The sequence below is a fragment of the Solanum stenotomum genome, chromosome 7 (genome assembly GCF_019186545.1).
Source record: "Solanum stenotomum isolate F172 chromosome 7, ASM1918654v1, whole genome shotgun sequence".
NCBI classification, from domain to species: Eukaryota; Viridiplantae; Streptophyta; class Magnoliopsida; order Solanales; family Solanaceae; genus Solanum; species Solanum stenotomum.
The window spans coordinates 2,504,291-2,523,993 of NC_064288.1; the positions used below are offsets into that span (position 1 = coordinate 2,504,291).

A 19,703-nucleotide genomic window follows, 5' to 3' on the forward strand; every position below is an offset into this window, starting at 1 on the left:
TATTTTAAAATAAACTGATGTTTTTTTATATTTTTTAGTTAAAAGGTATTAAAGTTAAAAAGGTAAAAATGTTTAAAAAGATAAAACACATAGATAAAATATCATTCTGATCAATTTTTCTGTAAAAAAAACCTATTTTTCAGCTACATATGAAAAAGTTTAAAGCAATTTAATATCAAAAAGGACAAAATTGGTAATGTATGTTTGATTATCACTACTTCCAATATGTTTGATTTTAGCACAAAATTAATGCACTGAAAATGTGAGTAAGACATTCACTTCACTTCAGAGGGCAGAATACGCCAAATTAAGATGACCTTCTCAATGAAATAATCATAGTTAGAGTAGGAAGAGTTAGATGAAACGGGCTTTTTCTACTTTTTACAATGCTACGAAACTTTTTTCTTACTTAAGTGGAGAACAAATAGATTTGTAATAATTTATTATGCGATTTTATAATTTTTTGTTTATTTGGTAAGATTGAATAAACAATTGGGGCTATTATAATAGTTTTACAACTTATGAAATTCTTATGTTTATGAGAAAATATACAACACAAAAAGTCCAAATCACATGTCCAAACAAAACTTCANGTATGTTTTCTCATAAATAACTTTATAAGTTGTAAAACTATTAAAATTGTCTCAACTCTTTGTACAATCTTACCAAACAAACATAAGTTTATAAAATTGCATAATACACTATCACAAATATATTCTTAAAAAATACAATATTTATTAATCAAGTAAGCATTAGGCCCTGCGATATCATATCACGATATGAAATCGTCAGATGAAATCAACGTTTGGACATGCGATTTCATGTTGATTTCAAATCATGACATGAAATCTCATTTTCTCCAAAAATCATGATTCAAAAATTTCAAATCATGATTTGAGTTTTTTTTTAAATACAAAAATTGACCCACAAGTTTGTATTTTGTTAAAGACAACCCCCATTTATACTCCATTTGTCCCTGATTAATTGTTCATTTTTGAATTGACATATTTATTAAGAAAACAATGATTGACATAGTGAATTTACCATTTTATCCCTATTAATTATGAAGAGGATGAAATAAAAAATTAAGATTTTTAAGAAGTTCCACATTTTTCAAAGTAATTAATTAAGGGTATAATAGGTAAAAGAAATTGTCCTTTCTTGATTTGTCAAAATGGACAAGTAAAACGGGACAAATAAAAATTAAAAATTTGACAAGTAATTATGGACAGAGGGAGTATCCACTAACCATTTAATTCATATGTACATAAAATTTATAATCACATCATTACTTTTTAAAATTTATTATTCTCATCAACATAAAATTTATTATTACTTTAAACTTGGTGAATATAAATGAGAAAATAAGAATTGATTTGGTGAATATAAATAAGAACGGAGGGAGTAATACTTTTTGGTTTTTCATAATAAAAAAAGGAAAGTACTAAATGGCCAGAATTTGGCTAGAAAATTAAAAAAAACTATAATATTTATTTTATTTTTAAATAAACTGATGTTTTTTTATATTTTTTAGTTAAAAGGTATTAAAGTTAAAAAGGTAAAAATATTTAAAAAGATAAAACACATAGATAAAATATCATTCTGGTCAATTTTTCTGTAAAAAAAAACTTATTTTTCAGCTACATATGGAAAAGTTTAAAGCAATTTAATATAAAAAAAAGACAAAATTGGTAATGTATGTTTGATAATCACTACTTCCAATATGTTTGATTTTAGCACAAAATTAATGCACTGAAAATGTGAGTAAGACATTCACTTCACTTCAGAGGGCAGAATACGCCAAATTAAGATGACCTTCTCAATGAAATAATCATAGTTAGAGTAGGAAGAGTTAGATGAAACGGGCTTTTTCTACTTTTTACAATGCTACGAAACTTTTTTCTTACTTAAGTGGAGAACAAATAGATTTGTAATAATTTATTATGCGATTTTATAATTTTTTGTTTATTTGGTAAGATTGAATAAACAATTGGGGCTATTATAATAGTTTTACAACTTATGAAATTCTTATGTTTATGAGAAAATATACAACACAAAAAGTCCAAATCACATGTCCAAACAAAACTTCATCTTATGATTTCATATTATGATTTCATATCATGATTTCATATTATAGATTAGGAATATTCTGAAGCTTTACGAAAAGGAAAGACAAAATCTTAAGGATTCGTAACACATTGTTCAATATTCAACATACGTTAAGATTTTCTAGATTTTGTTGAGGGACATTTTACAAATTAAAGATCAAAAAAGAAATAGATAATGGATGAAAGCAAAAAATGGGGGTCTTGTACCCATATGTGATCGACATTTTTTCTAGTATCGGTGTTATAATAGAGAAAGTTAAATTTTATAAAATGATTTATTATAATCCTAAAATGACAAAGCATATGGACCTTAGTTATCGAGTTGTTGACTTTGATGTTGTTTGTGCTCATATTTCTTTATTGAATCCATATATTTGTGATAGCCGAGGTGAATATATGTCATGCTCAATATTTGATTGAAATGAGATGCATCATCATCTCATATTCTATTAATATTAAGTTATGTATATACATTGACATTAGATTGAACATGAGTAAGGATCGAGCACATGAAGATCGTCCATGTTGCGGTCGTTTATATTATGAGTATGCATGTCATAAAGAGGAAAATGCAAGAGAGGAGAGATTGACATTTTACGTCATGCAGATAATTAATAAACGAAGAATATCAGCACTCATGTGTGAATAATGGAAAAAAGGGCAAGGTAATTTGCGTCTTTCCCTCTGAAGACCTCTTTATATCATATAAACAAATTGAAGGTCGGTAAGCTAAAATTTAAAACTCAAATCGAACCAATGATACACTATGGATGATGTATAAAGAGTAATAATTTTTCTATATTTAGTAAGTTTTGAAATTCCAACATCTCATATAACAACTTTTAACATCACAAGATTAAATGATTACACACATTTTGAATTTAAAATTATAAAATTCAAAAGTACTCTTTTGTTTCTTATACTTTGTGCACAATCAAACTAAGACATTTAAATTGAAACGGGATGAGTACTATACTTGATCAGGCATGGGGAAATTTAAACTCTTATAAGAGGTGAAACCTCCATCTATCACCAAGTTATGGCCACTAACATACTTGGCATCATCACTAGTCAAAAACAGAGCAGCATTAGCCACATCAATTGGCTCACAGTAGGCTCCTTTCAACTCACTCGTGCGATGCAACATTTTAACAAGAACTTCAGGTTCCAATTCCGGAAAGTACAATTTTATCTCATCCAAATAGAACGGAGTTGGAATGGCAAAGGGCGATACACAATTGATTCTGATTCCGTGCTCACTTAGTTCTGCTGTTACGGATCTCATGATTCCGATCACACAGGATTTGGTTGTCGAATACGTGGGCTGCGCTAGACCTCCTATCACCCCCGTGACACTAGCTGTGCACAATATGGAACCGGTTTTCCGTGGGATCATCACCCGAGCTGCGTGCTTAATTCCTGCTATCACCCCACGGACGTTGATAGCCATGACCCGATCAAATGCATCGAGGTCAAGATCGGCTATGGTCCGTGGAGTACGACATGCTATACCTACGTGCAGGGAGGGGTACAAAATTTTTATTTTTATTTTTAGTTCTATGCACAAACATGTTTAAGACAACTCTGTTTCAAGTTAAAATCTGACAAATAAATTGAAACAGAGAAAGTATGAGTTACTTTGTACGTTGAAGTCGCCTCTAAATACCTGCATTGTTGTACATAATGTCGAGTTGTCCGTGGCTGGAGACGGTGAAATCTACGGCATTGGAGACGTCGGATTCTTTTGTGACATCGCAGACCACAAAGGAGGCGTTTGGCCCGAGCTCGGAGGCAGTTTCTTGGCCGAGCTGATTTTGTACATCTGCTATTACAACTTTGGCACCGTTGTTGATGAATTTCGCGGCTGTTTCTTTTCCGATTCCACTTGCTGCTCCGGTGATGAGCGCTACCTTGCCTTCTAGTTTCCTTGCATTCACAAAATAAATTTACTTTCAAATTTTGTAATCAGAGTAGTCAGGGCCGGCCAGAAGGTCAAGCCATTAAAAGAAGGTTAATCTCAATCCATCCAAAAAAAATAATTTAATTTCGATGTCAATCATGAATTTCTTGATTAATTTGATTTGAAACATACAAGATCGATTAAAAAGAAAAACACTTTCAAGCAAGACTTTTTATTTTTATTTTGAGGCTTGAATATAAGATATTTAGTCACGGAATGATGAAACCAAAAAAACACTACTAAATACCCAACTGCTGCTCTCATCCCCGATTTTTCCAGTGTGGAATATTAGATAGCAACATTTTCCAGTAGGCATACAAATTGTTCTACCAACAAGCCCACCAAACCGATTTCGGATATCTCTAAGTACAATTCGGTTATGATAATGATACAAGTGTATCTCCTAAAATTCATGCATATGTAATGATTTGGGAGACTATCTTAAAATGTATTTATATAAATGATATTTTTCGTGCGTGCGTAATAGTTATATTTTGGAATAAATTGTTACTCCTATATTTAGTAAATATGCGGATTATCACTATGTTTTTCGCAATTATGAACGATATTTATGAAAAGTTATGCGCATCTTAATGGAAATCTATAAACTTTATATTCCTCAAGTATATTATACATTTTTTTTTATCGTTCTCCTTGTCTTTTTACCACTCAAATTATGATACCTGACATGCAATGTTGTCTATGCGAATAAATAAAATGATCTCTTGTCATTTTTGTCGGTCCAAGAAGATATATCAACGGTCATGTGACATTTAAGAATAATATTCCTTCACTCACATAATGTGTTACAATTATTATTAAAAAAATCAAAGAAATAATAACTATAATTTTTTATATTAATAAAATATTTTAAATTTTATAATTGTTATTATAATCTATAACAATATTTTTATACAATATTAAAATATATAAATTTTTACTTTGAAATATCCAAGAGAGTTAATGTCTTCTTACTTCTCTTTCTAATAGGGAGTATGTAGGATTTTTTGGCAAGAATTTAAATTTAATCGAACCCCAATATGAATATCAAATACAAAAAAATCACTTTCTAAAAAGTCGTTTCATATTTTTATCAAAGAGCAAAGTGAAACCTTCACAAATAAATAGCATAAACGAAAGATGCAACGGTTAGCGATCGCGGTGCCTTAATGTCTCGTTCTCATTGGCTAGCTAGATCATTTCAAAATTTTACATCTAAATTTACAACATAAATTAAATAACTTAATCCTCGTAATTTGAACTGTGCTACATAAAGCGGAACATTTGTGTATGTGAGAGAGAAAACACACCTCTCAACGTGAGTAGAGAAGTTTTTATTGAAAGTTCGAAGCAGGGCCCTAGATTTGATGCCGCCCCTGTTAATTGGTTCAAAATTAAACAGAAGAAAACAAAAAAATGAGATGTAAAGATAAGGTGCACAATACGAGAGAAAATAAAAACAAAACCGAATACGTCATGATATTTAAAATTTTTGATTAAATGCCTACTAAATTTGATTGTTACCAATCAGAATATTATTTTTTTTCCCCACATCTAACTAGCTGTATTCAGATTTCAAAATAGAGGCGGATTTAGAATGAATTCTGCAAATTCATGAACTGAATTATTGCTTTCATATACATATAATTAGATTATACTTATTCCATATTTAGCTTTTCTATGTTGTTAGAAGAATTGATGAGAGTGAAGAGACAGAACTGACCTTGAAGCTAATCTCAGCATGTTGGCTTCTTCTTTTTCTTCTTCAATTAGATGTAGTGTTCAGAGAAAACTGAATCTCACTACTCACTCTGTCTCTCAAGTCAATTGGGTATTAAATGATTGGATTAACTAGTATTTATTGACAATTGACAATAAAATTATATGGTCAGTTTATTTTTAGAAATGTTATTAATTAATATTCATTGATAGTGGACAACAAAATTATATTCTCTATGTCCACTTTTATTTGTTATGTTATACTTTTCGAAAGTTAGTTTGACTAATTTTCAAAGTTAAATTAGATTACATTAATTCGATATTTAGATATTCAAAAACTATACGAAAAGTACTATAAATTACAATTTATTGCATATCAATATGATAAAAAATACATCACAAAATGTTAGTCAAAGTTTTTATAGTTTGACTCTAAAAAGGAAAACTATAACAATTAAAAGTGGACGGAGGTAGTACTATCAATTTATTTTTAGAAATATTGTAAAGTATTTTTATACGTTATTCGTTCATTTTTACTTGTTACTTATTCCTAAAATAGTTTTTCAGTTTTACTTGTTACTTTTGACATATGAAGGAAAGACTATTTTTTTCATGTTTTAACCTTAACATTAAATACTATTCTCCAAATCATTTTTTGAGATCTAGTAATACTAAACGCCATTTAATAGGGATAGTATGATAAAATACCTATATCAATTACTATTTTCTTAATATGTGTGTCAAGTAAACAGTAATAGTAAAAATGAACGGAGAGAGTTTATTATTAATATTTAAATAAAAATAACAAAAAAAAGTATTATTAAGTAAGTTAGATCCTAAATTAATTATATGAAATTTGTTTAGGATATTTACTAATTGCCTTACTAAAAATAAGGACTTCTTTTACTATTTGTCTTCGTCATCATTATTCTCACTCTACTTCAACACTATTAAAGCAATTTAAGACAATTACCAACCCATACAAAATAATTTTAGTTTTAAATTATTATTAATTACAAGAATTTGACTAGTGGAATTTAATCTCTTTTATGTCTCAATCCATCCAACCATAATTGGTCAGATTTGACTAAGTTAAATACCCTATATTTTAGACTACTCTAACAAAGAAATATTTTGATTTGGACATCCAACTCAATTTCATAAATTAACTTGCACTTGAGAAAGTACTGTGTCATTGCTTGGCTTGCACTACTTGAAAGTGCTCCTCATATATATTTTAAACTTTCGTGTTTCTTAAAATAAAAAGTTAATTAGTTCTTCTAATGAGACCAATATTGTTACCGTTTTACTCGTGTAGCATAACTTTCAAATAACTAGTGTGGTGATTGTCTCATATACCTTAATTATAATGGTGTAGGTTTGCTGCTTCAATGGTGTTGAAGAAGAGCATGATGAATAATAACGATAAATATAAATCGTAAAAGAAGTCCTTACTTTTAGTAAGCCAACTAAAAATATGGTGATTGCTTCAATGGTGTATATCTATTGTTTCAATGGTATTGAAGAAGAGCATAACGATATACAATAATTAATTTAGAGTCCAACTTACATTATAATATAATTTTTTATTTTTAAATTAATAATATGGGAAAATACATTACAATATAAGAGAATTTTAGAAATAGCTAACATAATAAGGCTCTATAGCTATAGTTTCGATAATTGCGCTTTATAGCTATAGTTATGTTTGTGTTGTAATGTGAAGAAATAAATGGTAGTTAGGTAACACTGTTAGGATCAGTTAAGGGTAGTATAGTCTTTACATGAGTTAGTGATAACTAATATTCTAGTTGTTAGTTACAGTAAGATTAGTTACTAATAGTGAAATCATGTATAAATAGCTACTTTACTCATTGTAATCAGTAAGCTTTACTCAATGAAATATTCTTCTTCCTCCTTAGATATTTTCTCTCTCTTAATTCTAGATTCTTCTTTTACGATTATGGTATCAGAGAAGCCTTCACAGTAGCTACTGTTGAAGATGATTTTGGTATAGAATCAAAGGATTACTATTGATCCATCGATTCATTGTTGTTGATTTCCTTCAGCAGTAGATTTCAATTTGAAATCTGTATTTTGCTTCCGCGAAAGGAGATTCTGCAAAAACAGTTCCAATCCTGGGTTGAATCAGAGTTTGTTCAATGGCTCCTGATAATGTAGAGGTGGATCTGTCTCAAAATCTCAACATTGGTTAAACCAGTGGTACATCTGCTCATAACAATGGTAGTTCTCTTTCAAATCAAGGTATTGATTATAATCATCATTTGTTTTTGAGTCCTACTGATATTAGTGGGATCAACCTAATTTCGTTTCAATTGACTGGTATTGAAAATTATATGTTGTGGAGTAGATCAATTCAGTTAGCTCTGTTAGGGAGAAATAAATTAAGGCTAATTGATGGTAGTTGCAAGAGAGAAGTATATGGTGAAAAACTATGGGGACATTGGGAAAGGGTTAATGTTATAGTGTTATCTTGGTTGATGAACTCTGTTTCTAAGAGTTTATTAAGTGGCATTGCCTTTGCCTCAAGTGCTATGAATGTGTGGAATGATTTGAAGGAAAGATTTGATAGGGTGGATGGATCCAGAACATACAGTTTGCACAAAGATATAGTTTATTTACAACAAAGTACTGCTTCTATTTCTGTGTATTTTACCAGACTTAAGACCTTGTGGGATGAGTTTGAGGTGTTGGTACCATCCTCTTGTTGTAATTGTGAGAAATCAAAAGGATTTGTGGAACATATGAATAAGCAGAAGTTGTACCAGTTCTTGATGGGACTGAACGAATCATACCATCAGGCTAGGAGCCAATTCTTATGATGAACCCATTGCCATCTATTAATCATGCCTATGCTATGATTGTGGGAGATGAAAGTCAGAAGGCAGTCGTTCACACATCAAACAACAGTATGGGACTAAATTCAATCAGTATGGAATCTATTGCCCTATATTCCAAAGCTGGTAGTAGCTTAGGGGTGAATACAACCAGTAGCTTAGGGGTGAATAAAAGGTTCAAGAAGAATTATGTGTTGATTTGTGATTTTTGCAAATGTAAAGGCCACAACAAAGAGTTTTGCTACAAAATTGTCGGGTATCCACCTGACTTTAAGTCTAAAAGAAAGATTCAGGGTAGTGAGTCTGGTCAGCCTTCAGCATCCTATGCTCATTTTTCTTATGGATTTAACACAAATGTACATATACCTGAGTGGGGGAGAAAGGTTGATGAGTCTCATAATGGTAATGGTGGTAATTCTGCAAATGAATGGGTTAAGAACTATATGCCATTAAGCCAAGCTGAGAGAGATGTCAAACAACTACTTCAGGGATGTACTTTCATAAAAGATCAATATGATCACATTCTCAAAATGTTTCAACAAAAGTCAGATCAGCCCATATATGATTGCAGTGTTGTTAATACGACAGGTAAATCATATTTTGTTTCTGAAGATAAAAAAATGTGGATTGTAGATACTGGTGCTACACATCATATGGTGTCTAACTTGATTATGATGTCTAAGGGGTCTGTGACACAACTTGATGCTCCTAGATTTGTATATCTTCCAAATGGTAACACCACTCAAGTGACTCATGTGGGTAATTGTGATTTGTCAGCTAACAGTGTGGTTACAAATGTATTTCACCTACCTGAATTCCAGCATAACCTACTATCTGTAAGTCAAATCACAAAGGAACTAGGTTGTTCAGTCACCTTCTTCCCTCATTTTTGTGTTTTTCAGGAACTTTACAATGGAAAGGTGAAGAAGGTTGGTAAAGAGGAAGGAGGATTGTATTTTCTATTACAACAATTGACACATGGGACTGAAAGTGAAAAGAAAAAGTCTGCATTTATTGTTCCTAGAGTGATTTCCAACATGGAATTGTGGCACCAAAGATTAGGTCATGTATCTTTTATAGTTCTTGCAAAAATCTTTGATATGAACAAAGATAATAGATGTAAAATCTCTAAATGCTTAGACTGCCCTTGTGCTAAGCAGACTAGGTCTATTTTTCCTTCAAGTAGTATAAGAAGTAGTGCTTGTTTTGATTTGATTTATGTTGACTTGTGGGGTCCTTATAGTACACCCACGTTTGATGGTAACAAGTACTTCCTTACAATAATGGATGATTTTTCAAGATTGACTTGGGTATTTCTGCTTAAACATAAATTTGATGTGTGTGTCTCCTTGAAACTGTTTCTACAATATGTTAAGACTCAATTTGGGAGAAATGTTAAGGTGTTAAGGTCTGACAATGGGACTGTGTTTGTTAACTAAGTATGCACTGTTTTGTTTAAAGAATTGGGAATTATACACCAGAGGTCTTGTCCATATACCCCTCAGCAAAATGGGGTTGCTGAGAGGAAACATAGACATATACTTGAAGTAACAGGGGCACTCAGATTACAGGCACACATTCCTTTGAGGTTTTGGGGGCACTGTGTTTTAGCTGCAGTTTATCTAATCAACAGGTTACCAAGTAGTGTGATAGGTTATCAAACTCCTTATGAGAAGTTATATGGAAGCCAACCATGTTTGTCTCATTTAAGGACATTATGGTGCTTATGTTTTGCTAAAAACCTTACTGAACATGACAAACTGATGGCAAGATCAAGACAGCTGCTCATATGGGATATTCAGAAGTCCAGAAGGGATATGTGTTGTTTGATTTGACTAATAAAACCTTCTTTGTCAGTAGAGATGTCATCTTCAGGGAAGATACATTTCCTTTTGCAAATAAGAGTGATTCTAACAATCATCCTATATTTGAAGACACGGTACATGGTTCATGGGTGTTGTCTCAAGTCTTCACTGAGTTCACTCCTATGACGCTAAGGTGTGATGAGGAAAATATTGTGCCAGAAGATATCATAGAGCAACAAGAGTAGGAAGTAATAGAGTAGTAAGAGTTGGAAGTAACTGATAGCATTGATCAGGTTATTGAGAATGTAGCTCCTCTAATAGCTAATGATGAAGTTGATCATGTAGTTGAGTCTGCAGTACCAGTGTTTACCAGGAGATCTACCAGAAATATACAAACCCCTACATGGATGAAGGACTTTGTTTCACTGAATACAACTAAGGATGTACAATATACATTGTGTAATTATATTAGCTACGATCACTTGTCTCCATCTTATCAATGTTACATTGTTGTTACTTCCACTATTAAGGAACCTATGCCATATGCAGAAGCTATTAAAGATAAAAGGTGGGTGGATGCTATGCAAACTGAGATACAAGCTTTAGAGTGTAACAAAACTTGGGAACTTATTGATTTACCAAGAGGGAAGAGGCTTATAGGTTGTAGGTGGATATACAAAGTTAAGTACAAATCTACTGGTGAAATAGAAGGGTTCAAGGCAAGGTTAGTTTCTAAAGGTTATAGTCAACAAGAAGGGATCGATTGATTATCAAGAGACATTTTCACCAGTTGTTAAGATGGTCACTGTAAGAACCATTGCAGCTTTGGCAGCCTCTGGACATTGGCATATTCATCAGATGAATGTGTTTAATGCCTTCTTGCAGGGTGATCTGGATGATGAAATATATATGCAGTTACCTCAGGGGTTTGTCAGCCAAGAGGAGAAGGTGTGTAGACTGACAAAGTCTTTATATGGACTCAAACAAGCTACAAGACAGTGGAAGCATAAGCTGATAGAAGCTCTCATCAAACTCAGGTTCAAACAAAGTTCTTATGATTATTGTTTGTTCATCAATAAATCAGAAGAAGGAATGGTTGTTGTACTAGTGTAGGTAGATGATATTCTGATAACTGGAAGTAGTCTAAAGTTGATTGAAGAGACAAAGAAGACACTACAACAAAAATTTTAAATGAAGGATTTAGGAGAGCTGAAATATTTCCTAGGCATTGAATTCGTTAGATCATCAGATGGTATATTAATGCATCAAAGGAAGTATGTCCTTGAACTTATATCAGAAGCCCATAGAAGTTGGGTTGTCAGCAGCAAGGCCTGCTGGAACCCTTATTGACATTAATGTCAAACTAACATCTAAGTTGTATGATTATCATATACACAAGGGACAGAAGGACTCAGAAGAAGACCCTGTGATAGATGCAACAAAGTATCAAAAAATTGATAGGGAAACTGCTATATCTCAATATAACAAGACTTGATATTTCCTTTAGTACTCATACCTTAAGCCAATTTTTGCAATAACCAAAGAAGTCATATATGGATGCTGCACTAAGGGTGGTGAGATATCTAAAACGACAACCTGGACAGGGGTTACTCTTAGCTAGTACATCTGATAAGAGGGTCACTGCATTTTGTGATGCTGACTGGGCCTCTTGTCCACTAACTAGAAGGTCTGTAACAAGGTATATGATCAAAGTGGGAAATTCTCTAGTGTAATGGAAAGCCAAGAAACAAACCACAGTGTCAAAGAGCTCAGCAGAAGTTGAATACCAGAGCTTGGCCTCTACTGTATCTGAACTAGTTTGGTAACTTGGAGTATTTAAAGGAAGTAGATGCTGAAGTACAACTACCAGTTCAAATGTATTGTGACAGCAAAGCTGCAATACAAATTGCTGCAAATTCAGTGTATCACGAAAGAACCAAACACATTAAGATTGACTGTCATTTTATAAGGGAAAGGTTGCAACAAGGACTGATCAAACTAAATTACCTACCTACCAAAGAACAGCCTGCTGACATGTTAACTAAAGGGCTATCAAGACTGCAACATGAACATCTTATATCCAAGCTAGGAATGTTAAATGTCTTTGCACTACTTAGCTTGAAAGGGAGTGTTATAATGTGAAGAAATAAATGATAGTTAGGTAACACTGTAAGGATCAATTAAGGGTAATATAATATTTACATGAGTTAGTTATAACTAATCTTCTAGTTGTTAGTTACAGTAAGATTAGTTACTAACAGTGAAATCATGTATAAATAGCTACTTTACTCATTGTAATCAGTAAGCTTTACTCAATGAAAGATTCTTCTTTCTCCTTAGATATTTTTTCTCTCTAAATTCTAGATTCTTCTTTTACGACCAGTTTGCTATGGAGGTTGCGGTTTGTATATTTTGTGTGATTTGTATATTTCGCTTGCGAATATACAAATAAAGTAAGTATATATAAATTCTGTATTTATATATTTAGAAATTTTTCAGATGTCCGTTTGTATATTTCACTTGTCAATATATAAACAAGATAATTTAATGTGAAATTTTCATAAATTGTATACAAATAGCCAGGGTAAGTATATACAATTTCTGAATTTATACAATCAGAAACCGAATTGTAAAAATTAAACAAATAACAAGATTTGGAAAAACTATGGCCGCAAATTACAATTTACCAAAACAATAGCTATAACATTTAATATCCTTTAATTGTTTGTTATTCTGCTTAATTTTCCCTTATAACATTTCTAAAAATAAACTATTATTTATGAGAAAGAAAAATACGTAGTAACCAAACACTATTCAAAATTAATGATGCTAGAAGTGTCTATGGAGATTAAGGGTGTGTTTGTAGGAATGAAAACATTTTCTAGAAAATGCTTTTCAATTTTTCTATGTTTGGTTGGCTTAAAAGTTTTTTTTCCAAAAATCAATTCATTGTCCTCTAATTTAAGAAAAATGACTTACCTTCAAAAATTAAGGAAAACAGTTTCCAAAACTCTACTTCATCTTTCAATATTTTTTTTCTTACCCTACCTCGTACGCCATACCCGACCCTTCCCATCCAAAAATAAAATAATTAAATTTCAAATATATTCTTACCCCTACCCCNCACCACCAAGGCCATCCCGTCAATATTTTTTTAAAAAAAATTATTTTTGAAAATTATTTCAAATTTAATAACAATCATTTTTTACACCCCCGCCACCTCCCACCGAAGCCACTCCGTCAATTTTTTTAAACAAAAAAGTTGTTTACGGAAAATATTCAAATTTTAAAAAATTATTTTTTACTCCACCCCACCCATCCCCCCAGTAGCCACTCCCCCCCTCCCTGCCACCCCGCCAAAAATAATTTTTTAAAAAGAATTTGATTTTGAAAAATATTTTCTTGGGTTTAGATCTTAGGGTCAGATGGAATGGTCATCGGGGTCTTGTCCTAGTTCGGGTGTCAGGGTCTGGTCCTAGATCAATTATCCAGGTTGATTTTTAGATCAGAAATTATTTTTCTAAAGAGTATTTTCTAGTCTCAAGTAAAAAATAAAAGATATTTTCTGAAAAATATTTTTCATTCACCAACCAAACATTAAAAAAAATCACCAACCAAATATGAGAAAATAAGTTAGAAATTCACTTATTTTCCAAGAAAACGTTTTCTAGAAAAACATTTTTCATGGAAAACATTTTCCTTCATACCAAACACACCCTAAATCTCCTTTATAACCAACCAAATTAAAAAAATTTGAAGGGAGTTGAAAGAATCTGAATCCAAATTAAAGTAGGCTGGGTAAAACAATTGTTTTAAGCTTAAAAATTGAAGATGCCAAATCAATCGAATCAATTTTATCTAAATCGTGAACACCCCTATATTAATAAATAACAATAACTGTTATACTTGTTCTTGATGAAACTTTTCTATTTTATCAATCTTAAGGTATATTGTAAGTTGTTATAATAGGAAGCACTGTCGCGATCTGAGCCTACACCCTGGACGTGGCCGGCACTCGAGAACCATTGTTGGTCCCCAAGCGAACCCTCATCATGGCTGACTACAAGTGGAAGACTAACTCAAGCATACAAAGCTTAAAAACTGAATAAATCACTGAACTCAAATACAAAGCATTAACTCAAATGAAAAACTCTGAATACAAATAAATTATTCAACTCGCCATAAAATAGGCAAGCCAAGTCTTTAAAACATTTAATAAGATAAATGAATAGACTTTTGAAACTCTATTCTCTATCTATGAAGTGTCACGATCCGAGCCTACACTCTAGACGTGCCGGCACTCGAGAACCATTGTTGGTCCCCAAGTGAACCGTCATCCTGGCTAACTACAAGCGGAAAACTAACTCAAACATACAAAGCTTAAAACTGAATAAAGTTCATGAAACTCAAATACAAAGCTTTAACTCAAATAATTTACTCTGAATATAAATGGACTATTCAACTAGCCAACAATAGGCAACTCAAGTCTTTAATACATTTAACAAAATAAATTAACAGACTTCTGAAACTCTACTGTCTATCTATGAAGCCTCTAACTGACAAAGATGAAAGTCGGGACAAGACCCACGACATCCTAACAATGTATATAACTGAAAGTACAAGTGGAACCCTCCGGAAGCAAGGAGGCTCACCATAGCTAACTCGAACTCCATGTGGTATCAACAAAGCTCTTGTTGATGATCCTGAATATGTGTATCTGCATCATGAAACGATGCAGGCCAAATAACTCAGTACGTGGAATGTACGAGCATATAAGAGAAATTCTAAATCATAAACATAGGCTTGAACTTGATAAAAAGGAAACATATTTACCTCGTCTGAACTCACTCAACTCAACTCAACTCAAGTCAAGTCAAGAATAAGATGTTCAACTCAAAAATATGATATTCAACTCGAAGGTACTCAACTCATGATACTCAAGGATAAAGCAACAGTAAAAGATGCAATATATATGAAAAGCTTTTAAAATAGTAGATAACAACTCAATGTATTGAATAATACAATAATAACTCAGTTTGTATATATAAAAACATAATATAACTCTATGGGAGTGTCTCTAACCGACAACTATCACTATGAGCTATGTGATGATACAACGTCTTGTCCACGCTACCAGAACTGTCCTATACTTTGCCAGGGTATAGAACCTCTTAACTAAGTGGATCTACTAGTCTATGCTAAAAAACATTAAGGAATCATCTAAAAAGTATGACCCTTTCTACCCACGTTGACTACATGGTTATGGGGGTTGTGAGTTATTTGAACTCTCTCATATCGGTGCTCAATACTACTCCCAAAATATACTGACTCATATGTTTAAAAATATAACTTTTTCTGTGGTTTGAGATTATAACTCAAAAATCTTTCTCTTAAAAGAAATAGTACTCAAACTGCTCAAAACTTTTTTGAAAATCTTATTTTCCTCCCATTTAAATGTGAAAACATTTACTCTTAGGAATACTTAGTTCCCATATATCATTTTAAAGAAAATGAACTCAACTCTGTTAAAATCATATTATAATGTGATCATTGTTGACTCGGGAAGTCATACTGCATAAACATTGATGGTATATCTAGATACCATACTTCTCATACATTGATGACATACTCGAGTGTCATACTAATCATTTTTTATAAAACTTTTTTCTCAAAACTCATCCTTACTTTCTCAAAACTCAGTTTAAGAACTCAATTGTTGGCTTTAAAAAGCTTTTTAAAATTTATAACTCAAATCATAGGGTTCATTTGGAATTATGAACATGAACGACTCAACTCAGTGATCTTAATAGAAATAAAGAACCTCAGTACTCAGAACTCAAGACTCAATAATACTACTCATCTCTAGACTACTCGACTCATAGGGTTCATGCAGAATTATGGGGATGAACAACTCAACTCAAGGGCTTCATGGGTAACATGTAGTAGGCCCATGAGTAGGAATATAACCTCAAAAGGATTAGGAACTCAATACTCAAGACTTAGAGCTTGAAGATACTACTCTTCTAAAAAATACTCAACTGATGGATTTCATGCGAAATTTATGGGCATGAACGACTCGACTCAAGGGTCTAAAAGACATTATGGAACTCATGTATATGACTCTTCTCATTCTCATACTTCCTCAATACTCGGCTCAAATCGACAGTTGATCTCAAATAATTCACAATTGAACTCAAAGACTTTCTTGAACTCTACTCTTAACTCTTTCTTGAATTTGAGGTATGAAATCAAGAGTTATGATTCATGATATGAAGGATCTCAATAACAATATAGAAATTCGATAATTAGGAATAGAACTTTTTAAATAAACATGAACTCAATGTCTCTCTTGGAAAATCGGTGTTTCCTCTCTTGTTTAAATGTGAAAACATTTACTCTTTGGGAATACTTAGTTCCCATATAATCTTTTGAAGAAAATGAACTTCACATTTACTCTTACTCAACTCAATGTTCAAGTCTTAAAACAAGTTTAAAGCATTTGTAAAAGACTTCTTAAAATATGGTTCATGCTGAATTAGGGACGTGAACGACTCAATGCAAGGTTTTCAATAACCACAGATAGAACTCAATACTTGGAACTCAAGAACTTCAATGATACTACTCATTTTAAGAATGCTCAACTCAAAGGGTTCATACGAATTTATGAGCATGAGCTACTTAACTCAATGACTCAAATATACTTCTCATCTCAAGACTGCTCAACTAATAGGGTTCATGCGGATTTATGGGTATGAACAACTCAACTCAAGGACTTCATGGGTAAAATGTAACAGTCCCATGATTAGGAATATAATCTCAAAAGGGATTAGGAACTCAATACTCAAGACTTAGAACTTGAAGATACTACTCCTCTTAAAGATGTTGAATTTATGAAGTTCATGCAGAATTGTGGGCATGAACGACTCGACTCGAGGGTCTACATGACAATATAAAACTCGTGTATACGAATCTTCTCATTCTCATACTTACTTCATCAAAACTTAACTCAAATCGATGATGGATCTCAAAGGATTCACAATTGAACTCAAAGGTTTTCTTGAACTCTACTTTTAATTCTCTCTTGAATGTGAATTATGAATTCAAGAATTATGGTCCATGATATGAAGGATCTCGTGAAGACAAAGTAGACTCATGAATACATTCTCATCATTCTCATACTTACTTGCTCGAGTCCTGAAACAAGTTACTAGAAGTTGTAAAAGACTCCTCAAAAGGACTCAAAGGGACTTTCTCAAAATGTATTCGGAAGAACTCTCAAAACTTAACTCTTAACTCTACCTTGAAGTTTAATTATGAATTCAAGGTTATGATTCATGTTATGAATGATTTCTAGATGTTTAGAAGTAGTTTAGAATCAAAAGGGGTGAAGATACACTTCAAAGGAGCTCAAACGGGACAACCGACGGAAAATAAGTGGGGGCAGATGACCTTGGCGTGTTCCGGGCGCGGGGTGCCAGCCCCAAACTTCAGAACCTCACTATGGGCACACTGTTAAGGCACCGCCCCAGACCCTCTGGCGCAACTGTGGCGCATCGCCCCAGCCTCTCTCCAGGCCAAGTTCGACGAATTTCGTCTCTCGTTTTCTAATCCTAAATCGCTTTTAATCAAATTTTTTTCTCAAGTTTTCCTTAGATTCAATTACCCAAGCTAAGTACACGCTAATCCACTAAAAAAGACACTCAAGACAATCACTTTCATCTCAAGAAGTCATCAAAACCCCCCAACAAAACAAGATTTAGAATGACTTTCAAGAACACCTATCAAGAACTCAATTCCTTCAACTTTTGAGAATGAACTTAAGCTAAAAATAACATGATTGGCATGTGGTGAACAAACCCAACACTATGGAAGCTTACATACCTCTTAGGGATCAAACCCATGGCAAAAATCCGCAACGAAACTCAAGAACCTCGACGAACGCCTTGTTCCTCTCCTCTTTTCTCCTTTTTTCTCTTCTTTTCTCTTCTTGAACTCTCAACTAAACTCCTAGGTGTATATTAGGATTATAAAACTGAACCCAATCAGATTAGACCCTTAAAACATTACTAAAAATGAATTAAATCTTATTTGGTAAGGAAAAGACCAAAATAGCCCTTACTATTTTGGGTAACTTTCCTTATTTGGACTACCTTACTTCAAAAGGGCTTACTTGGTGGCGTTGGAAAGATAATTCAAAGACCTTTCATTGGATACCTTGTAGCCCACCTAACTCATCTTGTACTGAGAGTTATGATTGTTTGAAGTTGACCCAAAACTTAAAAGAACTTAGGAATGACTTGAATGAACTCTCTTTAGGTCTTCTTGGAACTCAAGGTGCTACATCTAGTGACCTTAACACTCAAGAAATTTTAATTTCCTCGATAAAATCCTACTCACAACGAAGGATGGTTCGAGTCTCAGTTCGAAAAAATTTCTAGAGTGTTACAAGCACCCTTCAAAAACATCTTTAAAATATTATTGGAATAACCTAGAATTTTTGCATATATATACTTTATACTCTTAATAAAAAAGAGTAAGAAAATAAATTAATCAATTGTAGAAATAATTTCCCAACTCTCAATGTCAAATCTAATATGATAGACAGAAAAAATGGAGTACTAAGATACAATAATCATTTAAATTGGATCTATAGTGTAAGAAAATATCTTTCATCTTTTGTAAATATAAAATTGTATCTAAAGCTTAAGGTTGCTAGACAACAAGGGATAGGTAGACAAATTTATTTCGAAGAGATTATAATTTTTGAAGTTTAAGGTGGCTAGACAATAAAGGGTAGACACACAAAGTTATTTCATAATTATAGTCTTGGAATTATAATTTTTGGATTAGTTTATCGTATTTTTCAGATGAGATAAAACAAAATTGAGTTTGAGGTATTAATTCATTCTGGAATCAAGATTAGTTATATCTTTAACAAAATAGAAAGTCACTTATTATAAAACTTGTTATTCCTACTTTCATTACCAAAATTATCTTTTTCGTTTTTAAGGAACTTATTTCATAACAAAAATATTTTTTAAAAATTTAACCAATCAAATATAAGAAAATGGAAAAATATCATACCAAACACATCCTTGGTGACAAAAATTTGAGATTCATAGGCAATGAGAATTTGAATAAATACTACATTAATCTTGAATGTTTACTAAAACATTACACACACATTTGTGAATGGCATAGATATGTCCCAAATGGCTACAATAATACTATTATAAACAAAATTCAAATAAAA

General features: G+C 32.3%; 2 protein-coding genes across 3 annotated transcripts in view; both read right to left on the bottom strand.

Moving 5' to 3' along the window:
* LOC125871041 (piezo-type mechanosensitive ion channel homolog) overlaps positions 1 to 19,703 on the bottom strand; it is a 320,324-nt gene that overhangs the window by 242,883 nt on the left and 57,738 nt on the right. The gene's annotated exons all lie outside the window — the stretch shown is intronic.
* On the bottom strand, positions 2,880 to 5,897 carry LOC125871076 (zerumbone synthase). Of its 2 annotated transcripts, XM_049551666.1 has the most exons (4): positions 5,792 to 5,897; positions 5,379 to 5,444; positions 3,775 to 4,034; positions 2,880 to 3,620 (listed from the first exon to the last, which is right to left on the bottom strand). In XM_049551666.1, exons 1-4 carry the CDS (start codon positions 5,809 to 5,811, stop codon positions 3,079 to 3,081), a joined length of 888 nt encoding a protein of 295 aa, XP_049407623.1. In that variant the 5' UTR covers positions 5,812 to 5,897; the 3' UTR covers positions 2,880 to 3,078. The 2 variants fall into 2 exon arrangements, with proteins under 2 accessions (XP_049407623.1, XP_049407624.1); XM_049551667.1 differs by lacking the exon at positions 5,379 to 5,444 and having other exon boundaries at positions 2,888 to 3,620; positions 5,792 to 5,881.